Source organism: Bos mutus, chromosome 2 (genome assembly GCF_027580195.1).
Source record: "Bos mutus isolate GX-2022 chromosome 2, NWIPB_WYAK_1.1, whole genome shotgun sequence".
NCBI lineage: Eukaryota > Metazoa > Chordata > Mammalia > Artiodactyla > Bovidae > Bos > Bos mutus.
Window position 1 is genome coordinate 41,378,725 of NC_091618.1, and position 19,902 is coordinate 41,398,626.

The following is a 19,902-nucleotide window of genomic DNA, read 5'->3' on the forward strand; positions in this document are numbered from 1 at the left end:
CTATCTTTTTATATCTTAGAGACGTGTAATAGCTCAACCATATAGTTGATTGTCTAAACTGGGACAGTGTTGGGAGTAGAAAAGGGATTTTTTTATTCCAGGGTGACAGGTTAAAAACCCCTACTGTCTCTCACAAACCAGAATATATGGTCACCACATTTATTAATATTTTTGGAGGAGCTGGATCCATACTTCGTTGTCAGTAGACAGTAAATATGAATGATGTAGTTTGTTTTTTATGAACTTTTATTTAAATGATCTTAACAGATAATTAGGACTCTGCTGTGTAAATATGGCAAAATAAAAACATCACTTATTCTAAAATTAAAGTCTGTTTATAGCTAGCTTAGAGTTAGCATTCTAACACAGCAAGTTAATTCATTGACTTTACTTGGTGTGTGCAGACTTACCTTATTTTGTTATACTTTGCTTTATCGCACTTTGCAGATATAGTCTGTTTTTTGCAGATTTAAAGTTTATGGCAGCTGTTGGTCGAGTAAGTCTTTCAGTGCTATTTTCCAACAGCATTTTCTCATTTGTATCTCTGTCATATTTTGATAACTCTCACAATATTTCAAACTTTTTTATTATTACTACATTTTATTATGGTGATCTTTGCTGTTACTCTTTTAATTGTTTGGGGGCACCATAGGCCGTATCCATATAATATGGTGAAATTAATCAGTAGATGTTGATGTCTTTTGATCACTCTGCCAACTGGCCAGTCCTTCGTGTTTCTCCCTCTCCTTGGGTCTCCTTATTCCGAGACACAACAGTGTGGAGAGTAGGTCAATTAATAACCTACAGTGGCTTATAAGTGTTCAGGTGAAAGGAAGTCTTGTACATCTTACTTTAAATCAAAAGCTAGAAATATTAAACTTATTGAAGGAGGGATATTGAAAGCATAGATAGGCCAAAAAACAGACCTCTTGTGCCAAACAATCATGTCATGACTGCAGAGGAGATTTAAAGTGCTATTCCAAAGTGCGCAGTGCATGATAAGAAAGCAAAACAACCTGATTGCTAATGTGGATAAAGTTTGAGTGGTCTGGATTGAAGATCAGACCAGCCATGACATTCCCTCAAAGCCTAATCCAAAGCAAGGCCCTAACTCTCTTCATTTCTAAAGGTAAAGAAGCTACAGAAGAGAAGTTAAAACTAGCAGAGGTTGGTTCATGAGATTTAGGGCAGGAAGCTGTCTCCATAACATAAAGGTACAAGTTGAAGCAGCCAGTGCTAATGTAGAAACTGCAGCGAGTCACCCAGAGGTCTAGCTAAGATAATGAAGGTGGCTGCAGTGAACAACAGATTTTCAGTGTAGACGAAACAGCCTTTTATTGGAAAAATGTGCCACCTAGAACTTTAATAGCTAGAAAGGAGAAATTAGTGCCTGGCTTCAGAGCTTCAAAGGATAGGCTGTGTGAGGGGTTAATGTTCCTGATGACTTTAAGTTGAAGCCAGTGCTCAACTTACCATTCTGAAAATCCTAGGGCTCTTGAGAATTTTGCTAAACCTGTTCTGCTTGTGCTTGATAAATGGAACAACAAAGCCTCATTGACAGCACATCTGTTTGCATTATGGTTTACTGACTATTTTAAGTCCATTGTTGAGACCTACTGCTCAGGATTCAAGATACTGCTAACTGATAATTGTACCTGATCACCCAAAAACTCTGATGAAGATATACAATGAGATTAATCTTGTTTTGTGTCTGCTAACACAGCATCCATTCTGCAGCTCATGGATTAAGGAGTAATTCAATTTTCAAGTCTTATTATTTGAGGAATACTTATTCAGAAGGCTGAAGCTGCCATATATAGGATTCTGCTGATGGATTTGGGCAAAGTAAATTGAAAACCTGGAAAAGATTCACTATGCTAGATGCCAATAAGAACATTGAGTCTTGGGAAGAGGTCAAGATATCAGTGTTAAAAAAGAGTTTGGAAGAAGTTGATTCCAACCCTCCTGGATGACTTTGAGAGGCTTCAGTTGAAGTACCTGCAAATATGGTGGAAATAGAGGGTTAGAATTATTAGTGAGATCTGAAGATGTGACTAAATTGCTGTGATCTCATGATAAAACTTTAATGGATGAGGAGTTGCTTCTTAAGGATAAGCAAAAAGAAAGTTATTTCTTGATATAGGATCTACTCCTGGTGAAGATTCTATAAAGAAATTGTAGAAGTAATAACAGTGGATTTAGAATGTGACATACACTTAAGTTGATAAAGCAGGAGCTGGATTTGAGAGGATTGACTCCCAGTTTTGAAAGAATTTCTACTGTGGATAAAATGCCATCAAACAGCACTGCATGCTACAGAAAAATTGCTTATGAAAGGAAGAGTTAATTGATACAGTAAACTTCACTGTTGTCTTATTTAAGAAACTGCCACAGCCACCCTAATCTTAAGTGAACCACCATCCTGATTATTCAGCAGCCTTCAACATTGAGGCAAGCGTCTCTACCAGCAAAAAGATTTCCACTCGCTAAACGTTCATATGATGGTTAGCATTTTTTAGCAATAAAGTATTTTTTTTCAGTATAAAGTATTTTTTAATTAAGGTGTATATATTATTTTTTTGACATAATACTTTTTATACACTTAATAAGCTACAGTGTAGTATAAACATAACTTGTATATGCCCTGGGAAAGCAAAAACTTTGTGGGACTTGCTTTATTGAGATATTTGCTTTATTGTTGCTGTCTGCAACCAAACACAGGTATACCTGTATTTTTACACTTTATTTTGAAAAATACACAATAATATCTGTTAATGTTTGGGGAAAGCTTTAATGCTTTTTAACATTTTTTAATTTAAATAGATGTAGCACTTAGCATTGATGAGACCAATAACTGTACCGACTTAGTGATTTAGCTCTAAAAACTTCATTGTTTTTATTTCAGCTGGCTTCATAATGACTTAAAAGTGGCCCTTATAGGCAGCCCAGTGGATCTCACTTACAGATATGACCATCTGGGAGATTCTCCCAAAATTCTTCAAGACATTGCTTCGGGTAGCCATCCATTCAGCCAGGTGCTCTTAAGTTACATGTATAAGATTTTTAAGTTATATGTATGTGATTTTTAAGTCTTATTTTTTTAATTTATTATTTTCGTGATAACTATGAGATTGCAATATAGAAAATAATATATAAGAAAGTAAACATAATAAAAAATCCTACTACAAACAACTGTTGATGAAACGTCCTATGGTCATCTCTCATTTATATAGAGAAAGAAGGATGGATAGGTAAGCAAAAAAATGAAATCATACTCTACATTTTTATTTCAGTTCAGTTCAATTGCTCGGTTGTGTTCGACTCTGCGATCCCATGTACTGCAGCATGCAGGCTATAAGTTAAATAATCAGGATGACGATATACAGCCATTGGGAATATATGTCAAGGGAAACTGCTTTCCCAATTTGGAATCAGTCTGTCGTTCCATGTCTAGTTTTAACTGTTGCTTCTTGACCTGCGTACAGGTTTCTTAGGAGGCAGGTCAGGTGGTGTGGTATTCCCATCTCTTTAAGAATTTTCCACAGTTTGTCATGATGCACACAGTCAAAGGCTTTGGCATAGTCAATAATGCAGAAGTAGATGTTTTTTTGGAACTCTCTTGCTTTTTTGATGATCCAACGGATGTTGGCAATTTGATCTCTGGTTCTCTGCCTTTTCTAAATCCAGCTTGAACATCTGGAAGTTCACGGTTCACGTACTGCTGAAGCCTGGCTTGGAGAATTTTGAGCATTACTTTGCTAGCGTGTGAGATGAGTCCAGTTGTGCAGTAGTTTGAACATTCTTTGATATTGCATTTTTGGGGGATTAGAATGAAAACTGACCTTTTCCAGTCCTGTGACCACTGCTGAGTTTTCCAAATTTGCTGGCATATTGTGTGTAGCAATTTAATGGCATCATCTTTTAGGATTTGAAATAACTCAGCTGGAATTCCATCACCTCCACTAGCTTTGTTTGTAGTGATGCTTCCTAAGGCCCACTTGACTTCACATTCCAGGATATCTGGCTCTAGGTGAGTGATCACACCATTGTGGTTATTTGGACCACTAAGATCTTTTTAGTATAGTTCTATGTATTCTTGTCATCTCTTCTAAATACCTTCTGCATCTGTTAGGTCCATACCATTTCTGTCCTTTATTATGCCCGTCTTTGCATGAAATGTTCCCTTGGTATCTCTGATTTTCTTGAAGAAGTCTCTAGTCTTTCCCATTCTATTGTTTTTCTCTGTTTCTTTGCATTGATCTCCTAGGAACACTTTCTTATCTCTCCTTGCTATTCTCTAGGACTCTGCCTTTTTTTTTTTTCAACCAGAGTTTAATTTTACTTGAAGTTATCAGAAAAGAAAATGATGTGAAACTGAAAGAATTAAATTTTAAACTTCAGTGAAGTCTTTCTTTACAGCAAGAGTTATTATTCTTTAAAGAAATTTCACTGGTCTTTTTATATGACCTTTTCATTACTAAATTCCTTATTTAATTTTTTTTTCATTTGCCACCTTAAATTTAGAGCTTTTAGGCTTTTTATTTCTTTTTTTTCCCAAGAGATGTAGGTACACCATTTCTTAAGTTCTTTCTTGCTTGAAAATGTTTATTTTATTCCTGACGAGAGCCTTGGCAGAATGTAAAGATCTTGGGTTATACTTCTGTTTTTCCCTCTGAACTTTATAGATATGGGCCCACCTTCCCCCTTTAAATTAATGTATTTATTTGGCTGTGCCGGGTCTTAGTTGCAGCATGCAGGATCTTTTACTGTGGCATGCGAACTCTTAGTTGTGGCATGTGGGATCTAGTTCCCCAACCAGGGATTGAGCCCTGGCCCCCTGCTTTGGGAGGACAGAGTCTTAGCCACTGGACCACCAGGGAAGTCTAGACACTGCCTTTTGTTATTGTGGAGAATCCTGATTTGAGGTAGTATTCTGTTTCAACCCTGTCCTGTTGTTGTTGTCTAGATACATTTTTGTTGCTATTTCGTACTTGGTTTTTTATCTTTGAAATTTAGTGACTTCACTAGAATATATCTTAATGATGGTGGTTCCATACCCTTTTTTTTTTTAATGGGATATGCTGCCTCCTTAATTTTGAATACTCAAGATTCTCTTTATTTTAGGAGTTGTGTGTGTGCTTGTATGTGGTGTGCGGGCTAGTGATTATTTAAAAAAATATAAGAAAGGTTTCTGTTTCTCACATAACAGTGATGCTGAAGTTTGACATATCGTGCAGCTGTCCAAGGATCTATTCAAGGCAGGAGCCTGCCCTCCTGCTTGCTGTCCTCAGTGTACTGGTTCACTCACATGTGTTTGTGTGTGAGCCTCTCCTCATGATGTCAAGATGGTTGCTTTGCTTACACCTCCGGATGTAGGCATGAAGAAGTCAAGTGTGAGGGGACAAAGCAGCCAAACCCAACTCCTTTGTTGTCAGTTTTGAATAACATCTCTATTATTACTAGCATCAAAAATATTTTTTTAAAAATTTTATTGAGAAGAAGCCCTCTCTTCTCTATAGTTCCCTTCCCCATTCCCCAGAAGGTGATGAGTGTTCTTCAGGAAAGTTTTCTTTTATAATAGATTTAGATGTATTTTCCATTAGTAACTTCTAATGGAAGTAACTTCTAATGGAAGTAACTTCTAGTTTGTTAAGAACTCTTAATGCAGATATTGGATCCCTTTTTCTATCTTTTCTGTCACTTATTTCTTTATTCCTCTGTTCTTTTTCAATTTGTTTTATATAATTTCCTATATACTTCTTGCTCCTGTATTTACACTCATGTTAAATTTTGGTTTTTGTTGTTTCTGGAATGATGTTCACCTCTGCTTTGTGTATCTTTTAGTTCTTGAACTTTCTGATGAAAATCCTCTATGATATTGTCTATCATGTAACTTCTCTGAGCTCTTTTAAAAAATATTTCATTTTCTTTGAGGCTGTTGAAAACTGTTTCTCATTTTTTAAGGCTATTGAAAACTCTTCACTTTTCCTTGGGAAACTCCTCTTAAGATGAATGGCCTCTTCTTTGTAGTATCTAGAAATGATTTTCATGCTGATTGATTGATTGGGACCAGCCCTTTATCAAAGAATGGATGGGCAGGGGAATGAACTGTAACAATCTACAGCTTTACTGCTAATTTTTCTGTTCTCCACCATATCTGTAGTTTCTTTTGCACTTGGGATGCATTCCTTCTCAGTTTCTGATATTCAGGTAGTTACTGTGGTTTAAAGCAAAGCCCTTAAAGTATTCTGCATTGTGATCTATGTCCGTTGCTTTCCCTACCTTTTCCCCTCTGTCTGGAACTTAGAAAGTAGATGGAAGACGGTAGACATGGTACTTCAGCTTGATTTCTCTTGTTAAACGTTGTATCATCTGAACCTCTGTGCACATATTCTCCAGTTTTTTCTGGGACCTATCCATAGTCATTCTGACTAAAGGATGTTTGACTCAGGCTTTTATTCCCAGTGCTTCCTTATTGAAACTACTTTATCTAATATTCATTTAGCTACTTCACAGTAGCTTTGGCAAGAGGTTTTTGAGTAAATCCGGTTTGTATGTATATCCATATGTTGACTAGCAAATCACAATGTTCATCTTAGAACTAAAGCTTGGGACAGTATATTGTAGATACAAACTTGGTTAGATTTAGTTACTTCTAATTTTTTTTTTAATTCAAAGTTCTTCTTAAAAATAGGTCCTACAGGAAGCTAAAAAACCAATGGTGGTTTTAGGCAGTTCTGCACTCCAAAGAAATGATGGTGCAGCAATTCTTGCAGCTGTTTCCAACATTGCTCAGAAGATTCGGACAAGTAGTGGTGTTACTGGTGATTGGAAAGTTATGAATATCCTTCATAGGTAAGTTAAATAGTTGTTTTGTAATCTGTAATTGTGTGTATATGTGTTCCTGTACACCGTCACATTTATTTTTAAAACAAATTAATATTTAGTGACATTATCTCAGTAGCAGATGTGAAATAGCAACTTTTATTTTGTGTGAGAAGAACCCAAGATAATAAATAATATTTAAAATATCCAAATTGTGGTAAGTGCTAGAAAAAATCTTGAAAATTTATATCATATTAATATACTGGGTTCAAAAATTGAAACAAGAATTTCCTCCTGTGATTATAAATTCTTTATAAATATAAAGTAGAATTGTTCTGAAAGTAGAACTATTGCAGTGAACAGGATAAACATTTTTGAGGCTTTTAATGCATATTTCCAACTTATTTTAGAAAGATTGTACCAATTTTGCATTAGCGAACGAGTTTCCCATTTCACACAATTCTTTCTACCTTAAGTGTTACTTTTCGAATCTTCAGATTTGTTTAAAGATTGAGGGTAAACACTCAGTGGGCTTCCCCCATTGCTCAGTAGTAAAGAATCCGCCTGCAGTGCAGGAGATGCAAACAAGAGGTGCAGGTTCGATCCCTGGGTTGGGAACACCCCCTCCTCCAGAGAAAGGAAATGGCAATCTACTCCAGTATTTTTGCCCGGAGAATCTATGGGGTCACAAAGAGTTGCACATGACTGGGCAACTAAACAACAATAAAATAAACACTCCATGATAATAAAATTTTTTTATTTTAAAAGTATTCAAATGCATTCTTAAACATTCATTTCAGTGTTACATTTCCCCTCTTAATAGATTAATTTGGCATCGTAGGTCATCATGTAAACATTTTTTTAAAACTTCTATTTTTTAAATCGTTTATTTGCATTGATCACTTCCAGATCTTTCTAGCCACAATTTTTAGAATAGAAAAGAGACTAGTTATTTCTTATTTTTAATTCACTTTTGAACATATGTCTTTATTAATATTTTTTGTTTCTGTTTTTGTCTGAAAAACAATAACATAATAACTTTTTTAAGAAAAATTTGTGCGTGTCTAATGATGTCTTTATGGTTCCTTTTCACCGAGGACCACTTGGCTAAATACATAAATCGCAGATATTTTTCCTTTAATACTCAGTATTTTCACCCTGCCTTTCACATTTTAGAGAGGATCTCATCTAATCTGTTTTGTTGTGTGGTTTTTTGTCTCTGAGAACTTGGTTTTATGTATGTATGTGTTCTTGTCTGCCTGCCCACCCTTTGGATTCCTAGAGGGACTTCCCTGGCAGTCCAGTGGTTAAGACTTCATGCTTCCAGTGCAGGGAACATAGGTTCAATCCTTTGTCAGGAAACTATGATCCCATATGCTCCACAGTACAGCCTGGTCAGAAAAAAAAAATTATTCCGGGGTATAACTAAGTGACATTTGTTTGACATCACCTTTGCCTGGGATATCATAGAACTCTCCATTTTCAAATTGAAAGTTTTTGTTTTTTCGTGTAAGTTCAGAAAAAGCCAGTTTGTCTACTTCTACACTGTTGTTTGCTCTCATGCAGAAGCTTCTATTTATTCTGCACTGGTTGGCCCTTCAGACTTTTGTCTCTTCTCTCTCATAATTTTTCTCACTTTTCCTGTGTTTAGGGAGAATTTCTTATTTATCTTCTGTCATTTGTGAGCTTTGATTATGGAGAGCACTAATGCCATTGTAATTTTTAATTGATTAGACTTGTTTTTTAATTTCATTTCATTCTTATATAAGATTTCATTTTCATGAGAACAGCTTGTTTCAATGCAGTTTGTTAAGACATACCTTCTAATTAATGCTTGTTGAGAACATGAAGAGTATTTATAAACCTTTTAAAAATTTCTTACAGTAAGTTTATTTCATAGTAAAGCATAATTTCTCATTCTTAAAGAATCATTCTTAAAGAATCAGCCTGTAGTTTCTTTTTTTTACTCATCATTCTCTCAGAGGCAAACTTAATGTTACCCACTTTGTTTTCCAAGACGAGGTGGGCTCTGTCATGAGTTAGCGTGAGTCTCTGCTCAGATCTTTGTGAGACATCAATGCTCAGAAGGGGAGATGTTTAAGAAAAAAATACTGTGTAGGTGGCGAGGCAAGAGGAGCTAAGTTTTGAAATTGAATTGAGGAAGTCTGAGTTTTCTGACTTTGTTCATTTTTAAGATAGACTTGGTTTTTCAGGGTCCTTTGCCTTCCATTGCATTGCATTGGACTTCCCTTGTGGCTCAGCTGGTAAAGAATCTTCTTGCAATGCGGGAGACCTGGGTTTGATCCCTGAGTTGGGAAGATCCCCTGGAGAAGGGAAAGGCTACCCACTCCAGTATCCTCGTCTGGAGAATTCCATGAAATGTATAGTCCATGGGGTTGCAAAGAGTCGGACACGACTGAGCGACTTTCACTTCACTTTCACTTTGCACTCCATGTGACTTTTAGGATCGGTTTGTCAGTTTCTGCGGAGGACTCAGCTGTCAGTTTTGATAGGGATTGCATTAAACCTATAGATCAGTTTGGGGAGTAATGCCATCTTCAAAACATTAAGTCTTCCAATCCATGAACATAGGGTGTCTTTCCATTTGTTACAGTCTTTAATTTCCTTTGGAGTTTTGTAATTTTCATCATATAAATCTTAACGCTTCTTTTGTTAAATATTCTTAAAGTATTTTATTCTTTTGATGTCCTATTAGAGAGTTTTACAGAGCAAGCAGCATCTAGTGGGAGTTTGTTTGATCTGCCCTCCTCCCTTAACAGGTAAAGTTTAGCTTTATTCATAGTAGGTTCTCAAAATGGCTACTATTTCTATAAAGAAAATTGATAATACCTAACTAGAGCAAAAACTCCCAAATGTTCGAAGTATAGTTACTTGAAACTTCTTTAAAAGGTTTTTATCTGCTTGTATAACAATAATATATATTCATTGAAAAAGTTCCCTAAGGACATACACCAGTGTACTAATTATAGTTTTCTCTGAATTACAGTTTTATGAGTGGTGTTTAGATTTTCCTTTTAGGTTTTCAAAGTCTTCTAATTTTTCTCTAATGACTGTCTTTGACTCATCAAGTCTTGCTATATTGAATAAAAATCAAGTATGTGGTTGGCATAGTTTCCCGAATTACTCCATTAAGTATCATGTCCTGAAGAAACAGTGTCCTCAGCATCTTATTTCTTTGTTTAGCATTCTTAAAACAGTAAAAGACTGCTTTTTCTGATTCTGACATTTATTTCACCTGGGTAAAAAAAAATGAGGGAAGATCTTTGACAGCATCGAACAGAAAAAAAAAAAAGACTCGGTATTATTCAAGAATCACATTTAATTTTTTATAATGAAAACAGCAAGTATGCCGAAATCCCATAATTGTTTTACAGGATTGCAAGCCAAGTAGCTGCTTTGGATCTTGGCTATAAGCCTGGGGTGGAAGCAATTCGGAAGAATCCTCCTAAAATGCTGTTTCTCCTGGGAGCAGATGGAGGTTGTATCACTCGACAGGATTTGCCAAAGGATTGTTTCATTGTTTATCAAGGTTAGTAGCATCTGTGACATTAGAAACAGAAGAGAATAGTACATTTTGTATATTAGAAACTGCATGGCAGTATATTTAGTGTAATAATATTTTCCATTTGAGAATTTCCCTATACGCTCACCAGTTTCAAAACAATATGTATTTTTATAGATTTTATATTTTTTAAAATAGGCTTTGTTACTTACATAGTTGCTTTGCTATTAAGAATTATCACCTTACATTATTTAATAACAAAGAATTGGAAGAAAGCTAATGCCCCCAGTAACAGTAATTTAAATTATGAAATATTATATAGCATTAAATTCAATTTTTCAACAAATATTTAGTGTGATTATATATTAAAGGGCTAGCACTTTTATATAAACTGTAAAAATTAAAAAATCATGAGTCCTTTGTTAAATTTTGCACTTTGTGCATGCGTGCTCATTCATGTCTGACTCTTTGCAACCCCATGGACTGTAGCCCGCCAGGCTTCTCTGTTCATGGGGATTCTCCAGACAAGAGTACTGTAGTGGGTTGCTATGCCCTCCTCCAGAAGATCTTCCCAACCCTGGGATTGAACCCAGGTCTCCTGCATTGCAGGCGGATTCTTTACCGCCTAAACCACCAGAGAAGCCCAAGAATACTGAGGATCTTTCCAACCCAGGAATTGAACTGGGGTGTCCTGCATTGCAGGTGGATTCTTTACCAGCTGAGCTACCAGGGAAACCTTGTTTTATACAGAAACAACACTAATTTATAATAAGCTTTTTATTGCCATGCCACATAAAAAGCATGTAATATTTTGTTTGATAAACTTAAACCAAAATGCATAAACTAAAATCCTGTCCTAGTTCTATCCAGGGATAATCATTGAGATATTTTAGATACGGATGCTTCATACATATTTTTATATGTATATAAAATTAGTAAATGAGATCAAAGTTTATGTATTATTCTATAGCTTTCTTTTACTTAACCAAAGTTCCTTTTTTCTTCCAACACTTCAGTTACTGAGTGACAGTCTTTAGCATACTGTTTTCTGTAATCTTCTGTTCGTGCTCTTTTTAGTAGTATTCCTGTCATGCCCCGTCACACACTTCTTGTTCCTGCACCATTTCAGTTTACTTTACCGAATCTCAGTAGCAGACATCTGAGCATTTCCGCTTTGTAACCATCAAGTGAGATAATACACCTAGTTGCCCATTAGATGTGTGTGTGTGTGTGGTATTATGTATTTGTGTATTTGCAAAAATTGATCTGGTAAGATACATACCAAGGGCTTTAACAGTACCTTTTTTTGGAGAAGGGAGTTTAACTGTGGACCCAGTGGGCTTTAATTTTTATTCCATATACTCAATACTGTATTGTTTTAATTTTTTAACAATAAATTTTTAAACACTTCATAAAATGGAATTTTAACACTTATAAAAATGAAATTTTAAAAGGATATCTACGGTGTTCATGTTTAATATGTAATCAGTTTTGTGCTAAAATGTGGTTTGCCATTTTCTATCTTTTTCACAGGACACCATGGCGACGTCGGAGCTCCTATAGCTGATGTTATTCTCCCTGGCGCTGCTTACACAGAGAAGTCTGCTACTTACGTCAATACCGAGGGCCGAGCTCAGCAGACAAAAGTAGCAGTGACGCCTCCCGGCTTGGCAAGAGAAGACTGGAAAATTATAAGAGCCCTTTCTGAGGTATTTGTCCTTAGTGATGCTGCTAGTAGGATGTTTGACATGTTAGCTTGTCAGAATGATTTCCGGAGTCAAGGGGGACGCAAGTCTGAAATGCAGAGATGATTTAAACAATCTGTAGGAGAAACATGAGAAACCCCAAACAGGGGTTTGGGGAATTTCCTGGTGGTCCATTGGTTAGGACTCTGCGCTTTCACTGCCGAAGGCACTGGTTTAATCCTTGGTCAGAGAACTGAGATCGCACAAGCTGTGTGACTTGGCCAAAAACAAAAAGAAAATGGGAATTTGAAATTGGTGTTTTTTATTTTTGACTTGTCTTTTGCCTAAAAAGACTCAACTCTTATTATAAAAAGAAGCATCATATGAGATTTAAAGTAATAATATAGTTGTCCATAAACCTTGTATATGAGCAATAACAGGTTAGCTGAAATATTCAGATTAGCAAAGCATTTATTTCATAATCATTCTGTTTTCTAAAAATAAATTACTAATATGTTGACAGCTACTTATGAATTAGAAGAATATTCTAATATTCCTCACCCACTTGCTTAATATACATGCAAATGGACACCAGTATATTTTTCATACTAGTACTGCCTTATTTTACCATAGTTGCAATGATGTATTATTTGAAATTTATAAGTATTAATGCTTTGGAACCTGTTATGTTATAGATTGCAGGTATGACTCTTCCATATGATACTCTGGATCAAGTGAGAAACAGATTGGAAGAAGTCTCTCCTAATCTTGTTCGATATGATGATGTTGAAGGAGCTAATTATTTCCAGCAAGCAAGTGAGCTTTCCAAGGTAAAACCTTGTCTATTTGCAGTTTTCATAATAATGTATCCTCTGGTGTAGCAGTACTAGTTTTCAATACTATTACTGATCTCTTATTCCTTTTTTTGCAGCTAGTGAACCAACAGCTTCTTGCTGATCCACTTGTTCCACCTCAGCTAACAATAAAAGACTTCTACATGACAGGTATGCAGTTGTTAGCATGGCTGCCATAAATGGAAGGTGGGAAGGAATATCATCACCTAATTTAGTGTTACGATTCTCACCTGCTAGTGGTAGTATTTGATATGTCTAATCTCACAAGATTTTTCAAATATTGAACTAATATAAGTATATATTCTGATTTTACTCTAATTTATTTTCTTTCTAATTTCTTTTCTAATGTAAGTAGAGTTGGAAAATCCAGTAAGAATTAGCAGATGTTAAATATAAACTTTAACTATTATATGTAGAATTACTATACAGCAATATGGGGATAATTTTCTGAGTGACAAAAAACTGAAGGTTTTTTCTGAGAATTACAGTAGAAGAATCAAAACACTAAAATGTGAAACATGTTAAATAGTGCTTCTGATATAAATTGTTAAGAATATTCTTAAGGAATGCAGACTAACCTACAGATTTTATAATACATGATAGAACATCTAGGTTATGAGGTAGTTGACAGACATTTAAAAATAATTTTCTGTCTAAAAGCAGATAGATATTTTTAAGTTTTTGGTACAGTTTGTATCCAAGATTGTTTTTAATAGGATTTTTAGTTGTATTGTAAAAGTTATGTTCATTGTAGAATACTTACCTAAGGCCACCATAACAAGGTAAAAACACTACCATCCCAGAAATAACTATGTTTAACATTTTGGCCAATCAACCAGGGATATACACATGTTTTTATTTAAATATAAATGAGATTATTCATTTACCCTGGGAGGGAGGATTTGTATGGCTTTATCAAAATATAATTCACATACCATAAAATTCACCCATAAAGTGTATGATTTATGGATTTTAGTACACTGTTCTGTAACCTTTTTTTCCATAACCATGTATATGTGTATTCTTTTCCTGTTGTTAATTCAACACTTTTCTATAATATTCTTACTGATTGCATACTGGCCCTTTGTATGGCTATATATAATTATTTAATCATTCCTATGAGTACTTATTAAAACCATTTAGCTGTTACAGGGCTTATATTCTGAATTTATCAGTTGATTTTTACAATATTTATATATTGTTACATAGACTTTTATAGTCCTTTTGTTGTTTGTTGTTCCTGAATATGCACAATAGGAAGGTTTTACTGTGTGCCTCTGTTGAAGTTATATTATCAGAATGCACATTTTCTTGATATCTTTCAGATTCAATTAGCAGAGCCTCACAGACAATGGCTAAATGTGTCAAAGCTGTTACAGAGGGTGCCCATGCAGTAGAGGAACCATCCATATGCTGAAACATCTACTATGGCCCAGTTAATGGACAGTTATGTTGGCACGATCTCTTGAAGGTGTATCTCTTTCAAAAATAATCTTGATGTAATATTTAAGGTTCTACCATGCTTTATTTGAAAATGCTATTGCAATTATCAGAGAACTTTGAAGTTTCAAAACAATTATGTGTTGAATGTAAATGTTAAATAGTTTAATAAACATTATATAGAGGACTTTTCATGTAAAAGCACTGATAATCTTTGTGACATAAAAAAGAAAGTCCTTAAAATATAAATTTTTTTATCTTCATTGCTCACTTATGCTTGTAAAGTGAATAAAATAAGAATAGCTTCCATTGCTCCTGTTCTATCCTAGTGCTAAAGAAAAGATTTAAGTATTCTGTCAAACTGGGTAAATAGAAAAAATATATATAATATAATCACACATCAGGTATGTATCTTGAACAATTCTAATAATAATCATAGTAATAATAGCTTAATGATTATTCAGGATTTTCTGTGTCCTAAGCAGTCTGGTTTTACATGCATCATCTCGTTTTGTCCTTGTTACATCCGTGTGAGATGGGTATTATCTCATATTACAAGTGAAGAAACTGAAGCCCAGAGATACTGGATAGTTTGCCTGAGTCCACAGCAAAAAAAGTCATAGAATCAAACCTGGTTCTCTGACTTCAAATTCATAGCCCATTGTTCTTAAGTGTTGGACATAATTTCCTCTCATTAATACAAATTCCATAGGTTGTTACCTCCAATAATTGGTATTGAGAAGCTTAATGGATAACACATTTTTCTGTTTTTTCTTACATCTGTTTATACAATATAATGTCATGGTGATTTATGTGATTTTTCTTCTTTGTATAATAGATAGCACACACATCCCTTGGAATGAGTGAGGTCTCAAGAAATATTTAGGTTTTCATTGATGTTCCATATTTATTATATTAACACCATCTGTAGTATTTAAGTCAACTAAATTACTCCAGTAATAAAAGACAAAACTAACAGCTTTCATAATTTTCAATTGTCCAAAAAAAAAAGTAAAAAAACTTACAATTAATCTAGGAGATGATCTAATGCTGTATTAATTTTTTTTGAAATCTTATGTTCAGAATCATTTGTTTTATAATCTTTATTCCTTTTTGCTTTCACCAGAGATTTATTAGCCCAACTATAGGTCGCAATTTTACTGATATGAGAAAAGGTAAAATTTTTAGAATATAGTTTGTCATCTTCAAAAATTGCTCAGAATTTGTCACCCATAACAGCCTTTTCAGAATTATTTTATTCATTTCAGTCATAAAGTTGTGTACTTCGTTTTAAATTCTCAGTTGCCTGAAATATAACTTCTTACTAAAAGACTTTGAATTTAATACAAACTCCTTCTCTCTCTACCTTCTCTACTCCGTAGTCTGTTGCTGACCTCACAGGGGCAAACACTTTGGGTTTTTATTTTACACAGTACTCTTCAGTGATAGACTTCGTAGGATTCTTGGTGAGGGAATGTTGCATTCAGATGGAGAAATGGTGATATGACTAAGATGGTCCAGGATCCTAGGGCTGCCATCTGGGCAGCATGTGTTGAACTTGTAGTTTCATAAAGAGTATTTTGTCTGGGCTAAGTAGTACTCATTAAAGTTGTTGGTTTTGCATAAAGTAAATATGAAAGTCTGTCCCATGAGCACCTATCAGTCACTTAATACAAAATATTAAAGTTGAAAAGTGAAAGTGTTAGTCACTCAGTGTGTCCATCTCTTTGCTACCCCATGGACTGTATAGCCCGCCAGGCTCCTTTGTCCGTGGAATTCTCCAGGCAAGAATACTGGAGTGGGTAGCATTCCCTTCTCCCCTCTCTCACATTTGCAAGCAAATTCTTTACCATCTGAGCCACCAGGGAAGAGCCCATATTAAGGTTATCATGAGCATAAACATTGAAGATGGTTGCAAGACTTTCTGAAGAATGGATCCAGATAGAAGAAAAATACATATAGATAAGAAGAATAACACTGTTGATGGAATTTTATTCTAAGCAATGAGGGAGTCAACAATGAGAAAACTGCAAAGAATCAAGGCCAAGTCCTTTTAGGTGAAGATGGCAATCTGGAAAGACCCTGGAATAATACCATTTAGAGAAGACCACTAATATGTGCCATTAGAGCTTTAAGTACATTATGTCTAGTTAAAGCCATGCTGACAATCGGTATTAAGACCCAAGAAATATCAAATTACTTGCCCATTTTTACCCAGTTAAAGACTAAAGGCAAGAATGTTTAACTAGAGATATTTTTACTGTTCCATTTTGCCTCAAAAAATGTTATGGGCAATTAGTAGAATAGATACACAGGAGAAATCTTAAAAGCCTTAACTCCATACAGAATGCCCCTCAAATTTATTGTGAATTGTATTATAATGAATACATTAATAAAAAGCATTAATAATACTCAGTATGCAATAATTTACTATTGTTTGTTGCTGAGTTATTTAAACACCATTTCTTGCCAGGTCAGATAGATCTTGTTCAACTTTGGAAATGTTACTTAGGAAAATGGAAGATTGTTTCATCATCTGTAAAATGACAAAAATTCTAATGATTATACCTACTTTGAACCTCACAGTGTTGTAATGAGGATTAAGTTAGAAAGCCTCTAAAACTTTCTTAGGCTATTTCTTGACATATAGTAAATGTTCACTGTGGTTAATAACTGAGAACCATCGTAGGGAAAGGCTGTGTTCAAAATTTTGCTAAGTTTCAGGAAGTTGCAGCTAACCATCCATGGGAGTCCTTAAAGTCCCCATTCTAAGTGAACCAAGAGAAAAACTCAATTCTGTCAAGTGTGAGGGAAAGCCAAGCCTAATATAACCTCTAGCTTCTGTTTTCCTAAAGAAAACTATTTAATTCAAAAGAATTGAATGACTTATCCAAGGTCAATCCAGTCAACAGAATACTGCTACTACAAACTGTCCACCAAGGTGGTGAAGATTATAATTTATTATGCAGAATTCTGCAGATTTTGATGGAATTTTTGTTAGAATAAGACTTACTGAATCTGTTGAATTCTAACCCTTAAAAGAGATTACTCTGAAAGCAAAAAGATAAAGCAGTGCTATCAGAAGAGGGAAAACTGTATGCTGATAGAAAGGGAACAGGAGGAGTGTGAGAGCTATTGATGTGCATAAAAGGGGACAGGAGGATTTTTTTGCTGGCAAAGCCTTTGGCTAATATAAACTGTCAGCTTTATTGTTACTGAAACAAATTAACTCCACCATGATTCAAGTTCCCAAGGAGAGAAGAACTGAGGCAACTTAGCAACCAAAACAGTGGTAAGAGGTAAGGTTTGTTTTAAATGTTAACAGTGTCATTCATGACCACTGTTAAAATGTCACTAGCAAAATCATTACAAACGCCTGTTACCAAAGGCCCAGTGTGGCTGGGAAAGAGTCCAAGCAGAAATAAATGATATGCATGACAGTTTTTTAGGACATTTTGTAAGGCTAATCCTACCTTATAGCTAGACCATAGGTTTGTGAGTGACCCAACTTTTGGAAACAAGTACTCATGAAAAAAATCAACCTTGATAAAGACTTTTTGAAATCAAAAAGATTAAAGATTTAATTATCTGAAACTGATCTTCAGACTGTGATTGATGTTCAGAATCTTTGACATCTGTATAGTTTTTAAAATAAAATGAAAAATATTTGTGGGCATTGAAAAATAGGGTGAAATGCATGGTCTAGGACTAGTGATTATAATATTTAACTTGAATTGGTTTGTAAAGAGATCATAAGATGAATAACAGTTTCTTTCTTGAAAGAAAGTGAAAGTGAAGCATGAACTGCAGCCCTCAAGGACCCTCTGTCCATGGGATTCTCCAGGCAAGAATATTGGAGTGGGTTGTCATTTCCTTCTATAGGGTATCTTCCCTACCCAGGGATTAACCAGGGTCTTCCGTGTTGCAGATGGATTTGTTTACTTCTGAGCCATTTCCTTCTTAGACATGTATTTTCAAATCTGGAAAGGACTATAGGAAAAAATCTAGCATTACACGTGTGTTTGATAATTATGGAATTGGAGGCCAAAGAATAAGGGTAAATTAGAGGTTTTGCGATTTGAACCAGCCCTCTGATTCCTGGTTCAATGACATCTCAATTCAGCTCCAACATTTATTTAGCATTTGCAGAGTATCCTCTGTGTGAGGTGTAATAAGTACTATGAGTACAAGAGACATATATATTTTTTTACTGTATGTATTATGAGCATACATACATGTTTATTATGTGTGAAAAGTATCTTAGATGCAACTACCTCAGGGTAGTTGAACTAGTCTGAGGAAACAGCTTAAAGAAAAGGATTGTCAGGACTTCCCTGATGGTTCAATGGTTAAGACTCTGTGCTTCCACTACAGGGGTTGCAAGTTTGATCCCTGGTCAGGGAACTAAGCCTGCATGCCATATGGCAAAAAAAGAAGACAGTACAGTTTTATCACTTGAATATTTGAAGATTTTGACAATAAGAATATATTGCTTTTATTATTTTTAAAAACATATAAATGAAGAATGGCAAAACAAAACTTAAGTTGATGAAAGCTAAAAATAGGATACAAAATTGTATGCATTCTCTGTGTGCTTGGCAGCCTCTAAGACGGCCCCACTGATCCCTGCCTCCTGGGATTCCCTCCCCTTTGTCGTCATCTCTCCTTGAGTGTGGGCCAGACTTCCTGATTCACTTCTAATGAGTAGGGATGTTTGTGCTGAGATTAGGTTTTGTGTTTTTTTTTTTAAACTTAATCTGCAATTTCGGTCTGGGGTTTGCTCTGATTCTCTCCCTCTCAGATCACTACCTGCCATGTTGGAGGATACTTAGCCTACAGAGAGATCTCGTGTGGTAAGGAAGAGGACTTCCAGCCACCATTTGTAAGTGAGCCGAATCTTGGCTGCCAATTGAGATGACTGCAGCCCTAGCCAACAGTTTAATTGCAACCCCATACATTTCTGGATTCCTGACACAGAAATTATGAGCTAATAAATAGTTGTTGTTTTAACCATTAAATTTTATGTTATTTTGTTATGTAGAAATAGTACAGGGATTTCCGTGGTAGTTAATAGAATCCACCTTGCAACGCAGGGGACTTGGGTTCTATCCCTGGTTGGGGAACTAAGACCCCACATGCTGTGGGGCACCTAAGACCACGTGCTAAAGAGCCCATGAGAGTCAACACAGCCAAATAAATGAATGAAAAGAAAAAAAAAAAAATAGCTAGTACACAATGATTACATCTAGGCAAAACCTGCAGCTGCTGCTGCTGCTAAGTCGCTTTAGTCGTGTCCGACTCTGTGCGACCCCATAGACCGCAGCCCACCAGTCTCCCCTGTCCCTGGGATTCTCCAGGCAAGAACACAAATGGGTTGCCATTTCCTTCTCCAATGCTTGAAAGTGAAAGTGAAGTCACTCAGTCGTGTCTGACTCTTAGTGACCCCATGGACTGCAGCCCACCAGGCTCCTCCGTTGATGGGATTTTCCAGGCAAGACTACTGGAGTGGGGTGCCATTGCCTTCTCCGAGGCAAAGCCTAGGGTGACCCAAATCTAATAACTGACTTGTGGCCAT

General features: G+C 35.5%; 1 protein-coding gene across 1 annotated transcript in view; it reads left to right on the top strand.

Moving 5' to 3' along the window:
- Positions 1-16,032, top strand: part of NDUFS1 (NADH:ubiquinone oxidoreductase core subunit S1) — a 30,157-nt gene extending 14,125 nt beyond the window's left edge. The window contains 7 exon segments of the mRNA XM_070387774.1: positions 2,906-3,035; positions 6,695-6,855; positions 10,221-10,375; positions 11,882-12,057; positions 12,729-12,863; positions 12,965-13,037; positions 14,213-16,032. Coding sequence (XP_070243875.1) covers positions 2,906-3,035; positions 6,695-6,855; positions 10,221-10,375; positions 11,882-12,057; positions 12,729-12,863; positions 12,965-13,037; positions 14,213-14,304 — 922 coding nt within the window. The 3' untranslated portion in view covers positions 14,305-16,032.
- The last annotated feature ends 3,870 nt before the right edge of the window (positions 16,033-19,902 follow it).